This window comes from Centruroides sculpturatus, unplaced genomic scaffold (genome assembly GCF_000671375.1).
Source record: "Centruroides sculpturatus isolate CEXI.00-Female unplaced genomic scaffold, Cexi_2.0 scaffold1213, whole genome shotgun sequence".
Lineage (NCBI taxonomy): Eukaryota > Metazoa > Arthropoda > Arachnida > Scorpiones > Buthidae > Centruroides > Centruroides sculpturatus.
Window position 1 is genome coordinate 93,685 of NW_019385456.1, and position 19,354 is coordinate 113,038.

Genomic DNA, 19,354 nt, shown 5'->3' on the forward strand with positions numbered 1-19,354 from the left:
AAAAGAAAATTTCAGTCGGTTAGTTCCTGTACCCTTTAGAACACAATTTTTCTTGTATCAAATTTATACTTTTACTCGCAATTTATTATACTTCATACAAGTACATTCATAATTTACAGAATTTTTACCATACTTCGCTCTATATAATACAAATTTGCCTCTATTATAACTATAATAGACACGCCATTTCAGCTATCCAGACTATTGTAAAATAAAGAGGACCATCAGGGGGTCATGTCTTTCAAAATACATAGTTTATTAGAATTGATAAAGCCTGTATATCCAGTTTTTGTGTGTTCCTGTATGAATTATTTTCAGCCAAGCAATCTTATGCTTATTCTTAATAATAAGATAATGTTAAACAGATGCGTATTAGTTAACTGTAATGAAAATTATCTATATATATAAAAATGAATGTGTGTGTGTGTGTGTGTGTGTGTGTGTGTCCTTTATGCATTATCACACCGTTTATCTGATTGCCGTGAAACTTTGGACAGTTTTTTAATACACTCCCGCGAAGTTTTCTGGCATTTACCCTACGATAGATGGCGCGCGTTTACACGAGCATTCGCGCACAGCGTGTTTAATCGATTTCAAATTTCGAAAACCATTACCTCTCCTTCAAAAAATATCTCCATATATGCATTTGTTATTTACGATATTTGTAATAAATTTTGTTTAATCACTTTATTTCAACTTTTTTTGCTAATTACGTATTCGCTCGAACTTTGTTAAAATCTTAACTGTATCCCGAACAACAACCGAAGTTGTAGGAGGAAATTCGCCTATTTTACCGATCTAAGTATCCCCTTTTCCAAATTTTAATATTATGTAATAATTTAAAAAGACAAATTACAATAAAACAGTTTATTATCCAACTATTAGAAATTTCACAACATGCCAAGGAAGAGAGGAAGGAACACTTAAATAATTAAAATTATAAAGGATTTAAAAATATATATAAAATGGGAAATATCGCACTTCTGACAATCGCAGCGAGTGTGTGGGCTAAATTTGGAGAATCCGTGCTTCTCGCATGGACAACTGTATGTGGCCGGCTCACGCGTCGAAAAACCTTCCGATTTATTCGTGTACGCACCAGACGGAAAAACAAAAAATATCGTGTATCCACAAAACTCCAATAAATAAATAGAATTGAAACGACACTTTGAAATGTTTTCCCGATGAAAAATGAATAATAATAATAATTAGTTTCAATAAAAATAATAAAATGTAAATTGAATTTTGTCATAACGAGTTTGCTTGAATTTCGTTTCTTCTGAGATCGCAGCAATGCGCGACAGGTAAGCTAGTAATTTATAAAGTTATAATAGAAGTGTTATGTTTTGTATATTTTCATGATTGCAGACTAAAGAGCTAATAGGAGGCAAATAAATAAATTTCCCATTTGTGTTCTGATTGAATACGATAAACAAAACGATCTGACAAAAAGAATGGCGCTCAGGAAAGAATGTCGTGTTGAAAAATGGTTCCACTTTTGGCGTATATACACCAAGAAAAGTTGGAAATGTAAACATATTCAATTGGTGAAATCAATTGTGTTTGTTTACATTTTGAAGTTTACAATGAAAAATATTAAATAATATGTTTTATATTTTAACAGCATGCTTGTCCATTCCCGAAATTTTTACAGAATCTTTTATATTTGGAAATATTTCATAAAATTTTTGAGCTCGAGAAATTTAAGTGTACGGGCATTAAAGTTTCAAATACATAATAAAACAGCAAAATTTACATAATGTATGAAATGACAATATATATGAAAAAGAAAAGAAATCACTAGATGCAACACAGTTTACAATTAAACGATATATAAAACTTACATTCATGTAAATTAGATTATAGAAACACATGATCCGCATACGAACATTCTCGTGAACTTCGTGCATTATTAACAATATATAAGTTTATTTGTGGATTATTGTATTTAATGAACTGATAACCTGTTGATACGAAAACGTCCTTCTCTCCCCATTTTCTTATCATGGATTCGATTCCGCTTCTTGAGGCAAACAGAAAATGAGTTGCTTAAAGTACTTTTTCAATACGACGAGAACTTTCACTATCATTTTGATTCTTAAAACCTTTCTGAAACGTTTCAATGGCATTGTTGGTGATTCGCTCTATTTCAGTAAAGTCGTGTAAAGATGCGTATAAAAGTAATATTGTGATGTTCTATAACTGTATAAATAACACCAATACTTATTAATACCTTTTAGCAAATAGAAAAGTATAGTAATCTCTAAAGTATTGGATAAGTGAATGAAAAATGTGAAATGTATAGTATTATATAAAGGCCTCGACATTTTTCAACTTAAAAACATTTTAAAACATCGAGACATGCAAAAAAATTGTTTTTTCTTTATTTGTATGCATATTAGTGTCTGTGTAGTAAAAGATTTTTTCACTCTGTTTAAGGATTAATAATTCCTGTGTTTTTTGTTGAAACTTCCGACATATGACTTGAAGGTCGGGTTATTCAATGGATTAATAGTATTAAATTTTCGTGAATTAACGTCGATAGGATGGGGAAAGGAAAGTAATTGTATTATAATTCTCGAATATGGTCGGACATAATGAGGATTTTTCGTGTTATTCACATTCACAATTTTACATAAACACCATCGCTATCTTCAAAATTAAGATTTTTCCATTTTATAGCACTTAAAAACAAAAATGTTTGTAAATAATATTTACAGGTAACCCCCGTATTCGGGGGTTCGCCTGTAAATATAATTGCAACACAGTTATTGGAACGTGACCCTCGTATTTGGGGGTTACGTTCCAAAAAATTGTAGTGTTATGCGAATCCGTGTTATACGAAACAAAGAACTAGTGCGAAAAGGGGGGTTAGGTTCTAAAAATTAAAAAACATGTTGTTAAATCCTTATTTAGATCGGATTTATTATTCATTTTTTCATAGGTAAAATAGACTACTTATTTATTATTTAAGTAAATATTTTACCAGAGGATTATTCATTTTATATGATGATCTCAGCATGAGCATCATCAACTGGTAACAGTTTGTGGATGCGTTCGTTAATAGCGGTCGGTCTGCAAAGAGTATGCACTGCTGTTTGTAGGCATTTAGGAACGACGGTGAAAGAAAGATGGCGGCGACTGTACTATCGATACTATCGATAGTACACGATACATTCGATGATGAGGAATCTATAATTTTAAAATGAGCTTTTAGAGGCAAAAGAAGGGTCCCAATTGTAAAATTTAACCATTAAAATTTAAATGGATTATTTGTTGAAAGAGCATTCAAAGTAGTCAAGAAAACAATTACAATGCTCGCGCGGACTTACGCAGAGGTATAAAAGAACGCACCATTTATTACATTTTATGTTGTACGAGGGTTTTACCCAATTCTCGAACCGTGTTAGAGTGAACCCGTGCTATAAAAGCACCGTGTTATACGGGGGTTACCTGTATATACGTTACAGGTAGCATTACACGATCAGTTTGAAATGATAACGGAAAAATTAAGCAAGTTGTTGTTGGATTTTTTATTTTTTCACTTGAAAACATTAAAACTCCAGATACGTAACAGTAATATAATTATTTTATTGACTCAATGACTCGAGTACATAAGAAAAATTTTAGATATATATTTTTAATATCAATCTTAGAAGCATATATAATCGAACTGTCAAATAATGGACAGCTTTGATCTGCGGCCATTAAACTTTTTCTTGTAGAAAACGCATATATTTACCTTTTAAGGAAGGAGTTAACTCCGAATAACAGCCATGTCGCACGTCTTCTTTTGTCTTTTATGTTAGGCAGAAGCTACTAAGCTATGGTGCCTTGTGGTGAGATGTGACGTACATTTGCGATGTGACGTAGTTCGTAATGATACATATTTGTTTATACTTGGAGAGTAATGCCTTCCGGGAGGACTTCTATAAGCAACTGGTTCCTATTCAGGCGTAACAGACGTGAAGAAAACCAAGAAAACTCCACGTGGCCAGCTGGCCGCGACGAAAAGCAAACCCACGACCGAACTCCTACTGTTCAGAACGAAACTGCTTAGCCACTAGTCGGCCATGTTGTACGTTTCTGTCTGTGGCCATTATTCAACAATTTCAATGTATTAATTTATACTTAATTATGTTATAGTATATCTAATATTAAGTACACATTAATAAGTAAGAAATGAAACATACATTTTTGTTTGGAGTTACAACACTTGCAAATACATAAGCTTGATACATTTGTTAATAACGATTTGTGCTTATATAAATTTTTCAATAATTATTCTAAATACTATTTTTCAACTGATACATTATAAGTTAATATGAAAAGTACAGTGTAAGATGTCAAATTAATGTACGTTTCCACTGGCGATTTACTCAGTTTGATGATGATACAATACAGGTAGCACGTTCTTACCTTTTAAACCATTTTACTCCCATCAGGAAGTGCAACAAAAAGTATATTGCATAACATGTTATAAATTAATATTTTTATAGTATATTTTACATTTTTCATTATTTTATTTTTTAAAGTAGTGTATAATGTACCGGAATAAATCATAACTTTTGAAATATAATACACGTTCGATAATCTGGCATACATTCTATTCTAATGTGATCTACAATATTCTGCGTTATCGTTTTCATGTAGATGCTACTCATGTCTCCTGTGTTCCTAATTATTAAAATTTCGTTTTTGTATATAGCATTTTTCTCGGTGTACCATTTTATTTTTCCTCGACACAGAAATGAATCTAGAACATTGGCAAAACTTTCTCAGTCTACGAACGAGACTATCTCAATCCATCTACCACATATTAACCATTATTAAAATGCTTTAATTAGTGTAAATGAAAGGAAGTTTTTTGAAAGAAAATAAGGTAATACATAAAAAGGATGAAAAAACAACGTTCCTAAACCGAAATTACATGATATATGACATGCCATAGATGTTACTCTATGTATTAAATGTTTTCATTATCCTAATTAACTGTATGCCTAATTTCTAAGGTAAACATATCTATTTACAATCTTGCTTATTGTACATAGTTTGTATATAGTTAGTTTTAAGTTCGTATCTAGATCAAATAATTGTTGTTATTAACTTATGTACTTATTGATTTATTCTATTTTATAATCTATACTTTTTCTTTATGTATTTATTTGTATGTATGTTTATTTAAAACGTATCATTTGTTTAAGTGTACATTTCTCTTGAGTACTGAAAACTAAACGAAAGCGGGACCGGTATGTACTTTGTTTGTACAAATAAAGATGATGATGATGATGATGATGCTATTCAAACTGTAGTAGTAATTTTAACATTCGAAAAAAAAAACCTGAACACGTTGTGCATTACAACAGTCGTATAACATAAATTAATTACAGTTGTATTTCAATGTTCACTATGAAACAACGTTTTTTAGTATATTTATATATTTTTCTATAGGCCCATATCTACATTTAATTAATCATTTTCCATCCAATTCTTTGGCTTTCGATCATTAATTTACATGCAAAGAAATCAAAAACTTAACTGTTAATCGTTGAAACCTTGTTTTATTACATTTTATGAGTATTATTGCTCAAAATAGTAGAATATAATAAAACAGTTAATAAGAACAAGAATCTAGTTTAACGAATACAGCAATATTACGTTAATTTACATATTAATTAACAATATTGAATGGTCTCACTCTGCATTTTCTGCTTCTAATCATTTTTATCTTGTTGACTAGAATTTCTGTAACAAATACTACAGAAGCGATCATATATCCTGTAAGTGATAAATAGAGTAGACCCGTGATATCGTCCATTTTCAGAGGTTCTTCAGCATTAGAATTGATTATCATCGTCTTATCATCGTAGAAGTCGTTTCTTCTTTTCTCATCAAGAATGTCTCTGCCAATTTTTTCAGATAATCCATTTTGTTGAATACGAATTACTTTCTTAAATATAAATAGATACTATTATTCTTCCTTATTACACTTCTGTATATATAGAGTACAATACTTGAGTTATACAACATATCAGAGTTATTTAAGTTACATAAATTATTTATTCAAAACATATGACGAAAAAATTGTTAAATTTATTATATAGTTCAATTACATCATTTATTAAATAAAATAATTAAATAAAGAAGTTTAATGACAAATAAAATACNTATTCGTTACATCACTAATTTATACATAAATTTTAAAGCATAATAAATTTGCAAGTTCATGTTAAATCGTTTATAATAATATTAAAGTTGTATTATGTATATTAATTCACATGAATTTTATTTATTTATATATTTGTAGATTTTTTTCGAGAAAACAATAATTAGAAATGACGTAATCAAAATCTTTTATGAAAAAGTTAAAAGGAATAACGACGTGTATAAAAAACCAATTGAAAAAGTACTTAATGGAACTCACGCCGTGATAGTAGCAACACAGAAAATTGAATTGAGCATGACGAAACGGCAAAAAGAAGAGGTTTTCATCTCGGAAGACATACTTTATACGAAATTTCACTTCATACAAATAAATTTAGTCAGAGTGAATTATGCTGTTGAAATCGCTAGAGCGTAAGTACGAAAAATGTGTTTTTATCACTACAATTTTTTAGTAATAATGAACGACTAGAGATCAACGTCAGACGACACGTCATTTCAGCTAAACCAATTAGTATACTTCTTTATAATGTTATCACTTTAGTTTAATGTATCTGGTAACAATTACTATAGAGAACTTCGTGGTATTACAAGACCAGAACGTGAAGCTTCCATCACACAGTTTTGAAAGGCGGTGAGGTGTCTAACAAATGAGAAAGTAACAGAAAGTTACTTCCCACAACTAAGCGATCAATATCTGATACTTATCAATTAATAAACAAGTAGTATTTTTAATTCATATATAAATTATGGGATATTTATATCAATAATCCAAATATCCATATATATCAATTTATATCAATAATCCAATATATATTGGATTATTGATATAAATTGATATATATGGATATTTGGATTATTGATATAAATATCCCATAATTTATATATGAATTAAAAATACTACTTGTTTATTAATTGATAAGTATCAGATATTGATCGCTTAGTTGTGGGAAGTAACTTTCTGTTACTTTCTCATTTGTTAGACACGTCACCGCCTTTCAAAACTGTGTGATGGAAGCTTCACGTTCTGGTCTTGTAATACCACGAAGTTCTCTATAGTAATTGTTACCAGATACATTAAACTAAAGTGATAACATTATAAAGAAGTATACTAATTGGTTTAGCTGAAATGACGTGTCGTCTGACGTTGATCTCTAGTCGTTCATTATTACTAAAAAATTGTAGTGATAAAAACACATTTTTCGTACTTACGCTCTAGCGATTTCAACAGCATAATTCACTCTGACTAAATTTATTTGTATGAAGTGAAATTTCGTATAAAGTATGTCTTCCGAGATGAAAACCTCTTCTTTTTGCCGTTTCGTCATGCTCAATTCAATTTTCTGTGTTGCTACTATCACGGCGTGAGTTCCATTAAGTACTTTTTCAATTGGTTTTTTATATACGTCGTTATTCCTTTTAACTTTTTCATAAAAGATTTTGATTACGTCATTTCTAATTATTGTTTTCTCGAAAAAAATCTACAAATATATAAATAAATAAAATTCATGTGAATTAATATACATAATACAACTTTAATATTATTATAAACGATTTAACATGAACTTGCAAATTTATTATGCTTTAAAATTTATGTATAAATTAGTGATGTAACGAATAGTATATTCGGCCTCAGGTTGAATACCGAATATTCGGCCAGGAGCGTGGCTGGATAGCCGAATATTCGGCCAAACTATTCGGCTTGATTAACGCATTACAAAAATTGGCGCACAAACCGCATTATGGCAAGGACCCTGCTTTCTATTGGCCCGCTGTCACTATGCTTCGCCAATCCCGTTAATTCTTGTCAGTTGTAGCGGACAGACAAGAGCGTCATGGCAGTATGTGATAAATGATGATATCAAATGTGGATAACAATGAAATGACCTAGACGTGTAAATAACGAAAAAAAATACAGAGAAGGACCGCGAAAATGTGAAAATAAATATTAAATTGAGTTAATAACATAATCGAACAAGTCGAGGCGGCTTATTGGCGCGAAATTCGCTGCCGTCAATGCCAAATAATTGTTTTCATAGATTTCAGAAAGCTAAATGCTTGTAATGAAAATCACTTAGCGTGCACGGGAGAAAGCCTGGGGCCGTTCGGGCTACCAATCTGTCTCGAATCTGTAAAATCGTAACTGTGACTTATATCGACGTCCTGTCTATCTCTTTTTGTCAGGCTATGAGTCACGTAATTGTAAAATGGGAAATCTAAGACGAAAAAATGACGAATCGAAAGTATCGAGAGCGCGTATTATGATGTATGCGTAGGCATACGTAGACTAGAGCGATAGAAGAAAAAGAAAGGGAAGAGCAAAGACAAGCTCTTAAAAAGAAGGATAGGCAGGGTCGGACCCTCAGATGTGCGACGATTCTCGAACGAATAGGTGTTTACGTGTGCTGACGATTGTAATTATAAACTGTGAATATGTGTGACTAATATTATTTTCTTTTTTATTTTGTGCATGTGCATGATTTATAAGTTATATATAAATATAAACAAATAACACTAACCCGATAACATTAAATCTAAATACCAAAATGATTAATTTACTGTGTATTTGTTATTTCTTACTTCGGATTTTAGGTATTCGGTTTTCGGCCGAATAGCGGGTAAATATTCGGTATTCGGCCGAATAGCGAAAAATAGGCCGAATAGGCCGAATACCGAATAGTAACCGAATATTCGTTATATCACTAGTATAAATATATTTATTTATAATTATTTTCAAGATACAATAATTTTAGTTGTTAACTGTTTCGGTGTTTTTGTAGATGTAGATTCAGTTAAAGTATTTATGATGACTACTCTTTTAAATACTATACTAAAAAAGGTATTATGTAATATAAGTTGAATTAAGTGATACAATTTTACATTTAGTTGGCAATTTCTCTACAATGTTTAATCACATTATATAGAAACGTCTGAATTATCTGTATCGTTAATAATACACATTAAATAGGATATACACTCAATTTCCCTTCATTCAACCGCTTAAATCTTTTTCAATACCTATCTGAATTTCTGTATTTTTAATAACATGATACATACGTCGAAATTAAGTCGATTAAAGTAAGACTGTTCAGGACTGTACATGAAGTAAGTGATATTGTATCGTCCTTTTTTCACCGACTGAGCCAATTCCTGAAATGTATGAGGAATGGTTTCGGTTCCAGGATTAAGCATGAACGATGGCAAAGTGCCAACGTATGCCGATGTCAGGACAAATGTAATCAGGATCCAACAGCCAATCAGGATACGAAACGTTATGAGAAAATAGCGATCTACATCTGTATCTGAAAAATATAAATAATAATAAACGATAACAATAATTAAGTACTTACAAAAGAAACTACGTTTTAGTTTTGGAATTATCGATTTCTTATTAGAGAGGTTGAGGCGCACGTTTTAAACGTGTAAACGTGTACGTGTGACGTTCGGCGCCGCTTTCCCGTAAGCCTAAAAGTTTGACAATGGTGTTTGGATAGTCGGTGGAATCACGCTCGACATTCCAAACACCATCGTCAAACTTTTAGGCTTACGGGAAAGCGGCGCCGAACGTCACACGTACACGTTTACACGTTTAAAACGTGCGCCTCAACCTCTCTACTATATAAGTATACAATATTTTTTTGTGTCATATGTAAGCGGTTGCAGCAATTGTGCAGGGAAAATTCTAAAATAGTCGAATTTACTAAAATACACTTTTTGTCCATAAATATATTTTTGTAAATTTTTTCTAAAAAAATTAACGAAAGTAAACAAGAACTTTTAAACGAACAGATGTGAACATATTTATGACACTAATTATTATCAACTATTATTAAAAATAATGATATTGCCACGACTCGCTGGTCCCACGGAGTGAAGGTCTCCAGTTCAAACCTCATTGGTTCAAACCTCATCGCTTATTTCTTTTTGTGGGTACGTTCTCCCGTGTGAGAACATATGTAAATACAGTAGAGCGTCGATTTTCCGAAAGTTAATCATCCGAAATATAAATCATCCGAAATATTTCCAGTCGGCAAATTTAAATTTTCGCCAGTGCTGTGGCGCTTCAATCTATGGCTATGTTTTGGGCTACTCAAATATTTTACGATTTTGATACTAAATTAACATTTGAAGAATAATTTTTTATTGTTTTTATATTTTTCAATATATTTATTTTGTTTGTACAAAATAAAAAATAATTTTTAACGATACAATAGTCTTTGTTAGGCTTAACATCGACGAAAATTCAACCCGAAGAGACACGCAACGGATAAAAATTTTAAACTCGGATACGTTAAACTATTATTTCGTACATAAATCGGTTATCCGAAATATCAGTTATACGAACAACCCCAGTCCCCAATTAATTCGGAAAATCGACGCTCTACTGTACTGACAAATGTTTTTACCATGCCTCTGCAGACTATAACAGCCAGCTTTCAGGCTGAGAGGGGGTCTTGTTCTCATACTGCAAGCTGCAGAAGTTGAACATTGTCTGAGTTAATAAATAACTTTGTGTTCCTAACGACTGATTGCCGTTTGTTCCCGCGACAATATTATAATCGATTACTTATAAAAATTAGTCCACTACTCTACTTGTACATACTATTTTTGTGAAATATTCGTTTTATGAGAGTTGACATCATACATAAAATAATAATGCTCACCTTGTGGAAGAAAGTTTCTCAATATAATCCAAAATAATATGGAAAATTTTGGCATCTTCTTGTTTCTATACTTATTTTCTTTTTTCATTATTCCATACGAAGTTAACAAAATGATAAGGAAAGAAACAGGAATGCAAATCCAAATCTGAAATACAAAAATCTCAGTTTTTTTTTTAATATTAATATAATGCTGGCGAGTTTGTGCGTCGCCAGCATTTTGGCCTTGTGGTTTTTCTACTTTTCTTCGAATATCTATCACATTGATATAAAAAAAAATTTCATAATTATGTGGTAAATAAATTATAAACATTATTCCTGGAAGCATATTTTTCTTTGTCAGGTGGCTCAAATGTTGGTGGAACATTTATCAAATATTCAATATTTCCTTCTCTATGTAAATTTCGATTTCTATAGAGAAAAATATATAGAAAAACTAATAATTCTTGAAACATTACTATTACATCGAAAGGTTTTACCAAGATGAAGGCTTTATCTAAAGGTGTTGCAGCACGTATTGCAAATGTAGTTGGAATGTGACTTATCGAAGAAGAATAAGACAAGTAAGTTTCTTTGATATTATGACTATAAATGGCGATGTCTGCCTAGTAAATAAAATTTAATTATAGTAATACGTTTCAAAACTGTACAATTGCAGCATATATATTCAATACCTGTTTTTTGTAATATATCATTGTAAACCTGAAACGAAAGTAGTAAAATGAATTTAACACATTTAATATCATTTACTTATACAGTGGTACTTCAGGTTACGAACGCCCCAGCATACGAAATTTTCAGGATACGATATGAAATTCGAACATATTTTTGCTCCACGATACGAACAAAAACTCACCATACGACGTTACATTAGTTCGTATTTTTCATTTGTTTTTCTTACTACAGTTATTTTTTTAAATGTATTACTTGGCTTTAATTTGAGTATGTTTTTCGCGTTGGAACGAATTATTTGGTTTTACATGTAATCGTATGGGAAAAGATGATCCACCTTACGACATTTTCATGATACGATCTCAGTTCGGAACGGATTAATTTCGTATCCTGAGGTACCACTGTACTATATAAAAAACATACTTAATATGAAATACACTTTCTAGTAGGTTAATATATCTCGGAATAAATGGATTACATTTCTTGTTTGTGAAATATTACTAAAAAAATAGTTGTTATAATTATATAATTTTAATTACTGTTCTGGCATTAAATTAAACAAATACATTTAATTAAACGAGCATGATTCCACTGATTTTCCAGACAGCCACAGGAAAAAAAACGTTTCTCTAATGCGAAACGTTAAACAGAATAAAAGGAAACTATAAAAAATAATATAATTACATTACTTTTCTGTTAAAGAACTGAAAATTGACTGAAGGTATTACTAAAAAATAGCAAAAAATTTCAGGTTGTAAGCTAAAAATATAAGTAAGCTATAATTTAGCATACAAAAAGTGAGCAAAAAGTATTAATATTTTTTTGTAAGAAAATCCAGGATGAGTGTAATATCTTTTAAAATATAACGTATAGTTATATACAGATATTTTCAAACCGAAATACAGTGAATTTTAAACCTACATACAAAATTCATATTGTATTTGAAATACTGAAACATAATATATATACACAATGTTATCTAATTTTAAATTGTTAAAGATAAGAACATATATACGTTAGATTTATTTATACTTACGTAACTTATACGAACGTTTATTCTTTCCAGTATTAACCATTTCTTTTCGATTATTTTTGTCTTATTGTACATTTTACGGAAAGTAATTTCATAATCTTTGCACTGAAACGTTTAATAATAACAACAATTTAAGGAAATAATTTATTAAATAGGTTAAAATAGTGTGTATCTTGAGACCGTATCTTCTTTTATCTGTTTTTATTGTCACGACTAGGTGCATAGATAGACACTGGACATTTCTACATCATCTTTATTCAGAATGTCCTATAGGCAGATAGGAATTTCAGGCATAAGCCACTCATCTTTCGGCATGACTTCCGGGATTTCTTGTAGGTGGTGTTGACACGTATACATTCCTCTTAAAGAATCAATACCACCTGCAATATACGTGCACCTAGTTGTGACGATAAAAATAGGTTACTAACATATAATTGCAATAATAATAAAAACAAGCTTAATAATATTATACTTACAGTAACGTCATTCAGAAAAGTGAGTAAAACTTGTTATATAGCAAGTTATTTTTCATTAAAAGTAATAACCAATAAAAGTGGGAAATCCATTATTAAAACTAAGCGATAAAAAATTTAAAACAAATTTTTGGGAATGGTGTGCTTCAACTATGTCGATCGATTTCAACAATCCATTTGCCTTCATTGTGGGTTTAGCTGATCCGACGATGACAATGAAACGACTGGTGATTTTTTATGCACAGAAAATCAAATCATTTTACATTCACAGAAGTGGCCATAGTTAAAATATCCCTATTGAAAGTACATTATACTTCCTTCTACCTGTATAAAAACCTTCCAAATCTTCAGTGATACTCGTTTAAGCAAACGTTTTCGACCCTACTAGGGTCTTCATCAGGCCACCGTTACAAAAATTCAAACAGTGCGAAATCGAACAGGAACCAAATAACTGCGATTCAAATATTCGAACTTCAACGTTAATATCAAAAATAGAACACCACGCTCTTGTAGCGATGTCGTCAAAGCACGCGCAACCTGCGCTTGCAATAAAACCATATTACACCTAATTATGTGTGGGGTGTTCCTTCGTAGCAAAACTTCCACGCACTAGAGATGCTGACTGCGTCTCTGGAGTTAATACATGTATTGTTTAATCCCACTTTATACATTTCTAAGGTCTCCATGATTCTTAGTTGGTCAGTACGGTGTGATAGCCTAACTAGAATTGCATTCTGCAGATCCATCGTAATTCCAGGCTCCGTGGCTACTGTTGAAAGGGTGGTGGAGTGTTTATTGTTATCAATATCATACTTATGCTCCTTAAGACGTTTGCGGAGGGAGCGTTTGGTTGAGCCCACATATACTAACTTATTATTAAATTATTATTATTATTATTATTATATACCAAGTTCTTACTGTATCCATGCTGTGTGGCTATTTCCTGGATATGCTCCAGCTCAGCTATGGTATCTTTCCATTCAGAATGGTGGGTGAAGGCTCTCTTAATCAATGCCCGAATAATGGGATTTCGTTCAAAGTGTTTTACAAAAAGTGTTATGTACCAATGTTCATCCCAGCTAACTCGGAGGATCCTTACTCCTATAAGATAGCTGCATTTCGGGCATTGACTAAGAGAGCCTTCACCCACAATTTTGAATGGGAAGATACCATAGCTGAGCTGGAGCATATCCAGGAAATAGCCACACAGCATGGATACAGTAAGAACTTGGTATATAATAATAATAATAATAATAATTTAATAATAAGTTAGTATATGTGGGCTCAACCAAACGCTCCCTCCGCAAACGTCTTAAGGAGCATAAGTATGATATTGATAACAATAAACACTTCACCACCCTTTCAACAGTAGCCACGGAGCCTGGAATTACGATGGATCTGCAGAATGCACTTCTAGTTAGGCTATCACACCGTACTGACCAATTAAGAATCATGGAGACCTTAGAAATGTATAAAACGGGATTAAACAATACATGTATTAACTCCAGAGACGCAGTCAGCATCTCTAGTGCATGGAAGTTTCGCTACGAAGGAACACCCCACACATAATTAGGTGTAATATGGTTTTATTGCAAGCGCAGGTTGCGCGTGCTTTGACGACATCGCTACAAGAACGTGGTGTTCTATTTTTGATATTAACGTTGAAGTTCGAAGATTTGAATCGCAGTTATTTGGTTCCTGTTCGATTTCGCACTGTTTGAATTTTTGTAACGGTGGCCTGATGAAGATCCTAGTAGGGTCGAAAACGTTTGCTTAAACGAGTATCACTGAAGATTTGGAAGGTTTTTATACAGCTAGAAGAAAGTATATTACCTCCAGTATTTGATAGGAATTTCAGTTGGTACATTATACTTGTGAGTGATAACTGGATTTACACCAGAATTTATATACAAGCTATGCATAGAATGAGGAAATAATTTTGCAAAGGAAAAAGAGTTTCAATCTTTCAGTTAGATGGCTTTTTATAAAACTCTACACGGGTGTGTAATTTTTTAACACTACAAAATCTCATGTATTGTTTCTGTAGTGGACATGCTTTTCAGACGAGTGCTTACTGATTAACAGAATATTTCTGAATGTGTGACCTAAAATTTCATGATGATTGTCTAAGGGTTTGCATCCGACTGCAGTTATGTTCCAGTGAGGATTCGCACGTTCAGTATAATACTATGATTTAAGTAATCCAAAGTTGCAACATTTCCGAGCAATGAATGGAAATTGCCTCCTTTCGAATCTTTTATAACTAAATTTTTTTTTTGCAACATTTTTCCGCAATCGTTGAATAATATGTCCAGGAATTTGGCTATCAGTTTGTATACTAGTTAGAGCTACAGAGTACTCTGAATAGGAAAACTTTAAACATAATGACTTTGTATATATGTTAAAGTCTATTATCCTTTATTTAACAGAATATCTAGTTATATTATACAATACTTAATTAAACAGGCCCGTTAGAGTGTATAATTTTCTAACACGTAATAATATCGTATTACATAACGTAACGATTATCGCTCAATTAAAGTATAAAATATTAATCGTTTTTGTTTGTAAAGGACAAGGAGTGATATCAGTGATAAAGATAACAAGTTGGAGCTATTTAAACCAATGTTGTAGTAAATTCAAGTTATTAATTCAACCAAATGATCGCCTTAAACCAGTGATGGGCAAACTTTTTAAAGAGCGGGCCAAAGGAAAAGAAGAAAACTTTAGGCGGGCCAATATAATTGTAACCTAGCGCTGCATCTGAAAATCCAGGTGGCGCTATAAAAACATGTGCAGGCCGTCCGCCATATTTCTTTTTCTCTCTTTCGGCTACGCTACGCACGACGAGTGGATGTTCTGTACCGAAGCATGCTTGTAACCGATCGAGCTTTTACTCAATAGGTGTAAAACAAAATGTTGTACATGATTGTAAATAAACTTTCATGGTGAGATATAAAGCTTCGGTTATTTTATACAATCAACGAACACTCAAGTTAAGTGGTGCATCAACCACCACAGCCTGTATTCTTTTTTACTCGTCAGATTAGGAATAATGTCGCGCGGGCCGGATAGAACATTTCAGGGGGCCGCATCTGGCCCGCGGGCCGTAGTTTGCCCATCACTGCCTTAAACAATTGGGTTTTAAGTTAGCTTTAATTTACGATTAGATACCAAGTGATTTCGATACTAAAAGTACAGTACGTTTTAACATGTCATAATATAAAACATTATGTGATATGAAAAAATTCATGTCTTTTTTTTTATTATGTATCCATCATAAGAGGAGCATACGTCCGAAACTCGTATTGGCTCACAAGATATTTTTGAATAAATGGTCATGTCAAAGATGCCCAGTATCCATCTTTGCATTCAGTTGTGACAGGAAAAAAACCATTTCAGAATAAACAAAGATATGAAATTGTTTCTCAATGTTCGCAAGTTATGCCAAAAAAGGAGAACTAAAGGTGTTGTATAGCGAACGGTATTTTCATATCTGAATTAAGATGTAAGTAGCTCTAATAGATTTTCAGTCTCAACCTGATAGAAATTTAAATTTATTTTAGTGTACCAAAATCATTCGACTAAGTTGGTAATTTTAAGGTCCCTCTGAACAAAGAGGGCCAAAAGCGTTAGTATACACTTACTTGATATACTGCTGTTTCTGGATGCACCCTGCATCTTCCTCTCTGATAATTGCCGTGAATTTGGCAAAAAGCCTAAAGAAGAATTGAAAATATCTTGGAGAAAACTTAAAATTATACACGGGAAATCAATTGAAAGTCAGAGCCAAGAAAGCGTAAGGTAAGCCATCCAAGACATAGAAAATATGCTAACAACATGGATGCAACACAATGTCCATCTTAAAGTAACTGTCTAAAATGTATTAAATTTGTGAAAAATAAAACTTTCCACTCTGACATAAAGACATCACCTTACGAGGCTATGTTACTGTGTGCAGCCAAGTGAGATTGTCAACAACTCCCATACCGAGGTAAACGTAAGATGCATTGAATAATGATGATTTGCCAGATGCCCTATCCGCCACACAAAATAAAGACACTTTGGTTGAAGATGTCATATCTATATTATGTGACATTTGCTTAAGGACTCTGAGAATCACCTAGAAAGCTACATTTCAGAAAATGAGTTTGATCAGATCTGTAGATTACGTTTAAATAAACTGACTGTCCAAAAGAAAATAGAAAAAGTCAAAATATATTTGGAAATTTAATGCAAATAAAATGAAAATACTGTAAAAAATATCACATTCTGAGCCATGTGAACAAATGACGGTTTCAAATCAAATTAATTCTGAAATCTGATAAAGATAAAACATAAGCATATTGCCTGAAGAACCCAAAACTGAATGTGAAGAAGCCATAAGAAGAAGTGTTTATGAACATCAACTCTTAGAATTCTAATTATTGCATTATATTTTTATTTTGATATATAATTATAGTCATAATTAAAGTAATTTGAATTTCCATTAATACGTTCAAATAAAACAATAGATTTTTTACTTCGATGAGATATGACAGCTCGAGATGTAATCGAGCTGCTCGAAAGGGCACCTCCAGAAAAGACATTTTATGAAAAATTGTCCTCATTTGGGTGCGTTATCGGGACGAAAACTCTGAAATTCAAACTACTAATAATTATGCAGTGAAAACTTAAAGTATGAAATGTATAATCAATATAAATAAATAAAAAATATGATTCACTTACAATTTTAACGTAACTTTTTTCTACTTCCATAAAAGAAGAATTTTTTACTCTTTCAGTAAACGCAAAACGTTGATCACCAGAATTATAAAACAAAGTAACTTCATTTAAAGAACGAATATACTCTTCCACAACTTGCACGATGTATTCCTTCTGAATGAATATGCTTGGAATAGATTCTGAAGGTTTACGTATAGAAGGTTTACGTATTTGTAAAATTACTTTAATCAAAAGAATTTAAATATGTATATAAATAAAATCTTGTTTCTTTGTCTTTTATAAAATATTTATTCTTAAACTGATCAGTATTAAAGTTTGTACCTGTATTTTTCAGAACCTAAGCTAAATACTGCCCATAAACATTGATTAATATCTTATATATAATTTTTGTTTTTCTTAACATCTAACGACTCGAACACTTTCCCCTGTTAGAAAACTTTTCGGAAAATTAGCGATTTTACGTGTTTGAAATTTACGTCTTATAAATCTTATTTCTTATTAACTAAAACATTGTGTAGTTTTTCCACATATTTCTCAAGCCTCATTTCTAAAATAATGTTGTATTTACTTTGAATAGAAGGAATTGTTCATAAAAATATTAATTATAATAAAATAACATTTCCAGAACATACAAATGACCTTTAATTTAAACGATAGAAACATGATGCAGTAATTCTCATAAAATGTCAGCTTTATTTTCTATAAATTATCATGAACAATAAAAACAATTTAATTCTATGTAGTAAGAAAAATGCAAAAGTAATACTTACTATCAAGCCTATGTTGAAATCGTGGATTAGCAATATAAGTAATCAGTAGAAAACTTAGCTCCAATTGAAGTATCATGTCGAATATTGTTCTATATCAAAATAAATCAAAACCATAAACAATCCTTTAATTATTTTTAAAACATAGAATAAATATTAATGCGTGGCATTATCTTTATGGTGTGATTCTGTAAGTTAAACGATATTCACAATTCTTTGTTAAAAATTATTCTCTGAGCAGAATTCACTATTGGAATAAGCCGTGATAATACTCCATATACTGAAAAAAGCTAAATAACGAGATTAGAAACTAGGAGTATAAAACCATCTTTTGCTTTTAACTATCTGGCATAAGCGGCCGGATGGCCGAGCGGTCAAGGTGGTAGCCTACCGCTTTGGGGAACCCGTTCTCGAATCCGAATGGGTCAAAAAAATCCCCAGGAATTTTTCAAATAGTGGTCCGTTCAGATATGTTGGGTCCCGTCCCTCACCACCCGGCAGCCCCATTGTGGGCCTGGCCGAACCCATAATGGGCTTGCAAAAAGAGGCCCTTTTAGTGCCCACAGGTCGGGAAGAGATTTAAAAAAACCATCTGGCACACCCATTAATAGATCAATTTGTAAAACCAAAGAGCATAAATTTCGGATTTTGGCCTAACACGCAAACGGTCTCGTAGAAATTTCCGCGTACTCTTCACGTTTTTAATATATGTACTAGGATCAGATTCCCAGAGAATTTTTTTTTCGCAAGCATCAAACATAGGCAGATTGCATGTGTATTGCATTGCTTTACTTTGTCGATCTAATCTAATTGATTCTCCTAACGTACAACTTACGGATTTTTTTTCACAGAGAAGTATAA

At 31.9% G+C, this 19,354-nt stretch overlaps 1 protein-coding gene across 1 annotated transcript in view; it reads right to left on the reverse strand.

The window, feature by feature from the left end:
- Window positions 1-5,671: 5,671 nt before the first annotated feature.
- Window positions 5,672-19,354, reverse strand: part of LOC111639170 — a 32,272-nt gene continuing 18,589 nt past the window's right edge. Inside the window, exons 9-13 of the mRNA XM_023384970.1 lie at window positions 16,649-16,720; window positions 11,303-11,428; window positions 10,827-10,971; window positions 9,220-9,464; window positions 5,672-5,950 (exon numbers count right to left, since the gene is read on the reverse strand). Of these exons, the coding sequence (XP_023240738.1) occupies window positions 5,672-5,950; window positions 9,220-9,464; window positions 10,827-10,971; window positions 11,303-11,428; window positions 16,649-16,720 (867 nt within the window). The remainder of the gene's footprint in view (window positions 5,951-9,219; window positions 9,465-10,826; window positions 10,972-11,302; window positions 11,429-16,648; window positions 16,721-19,354) is intronic.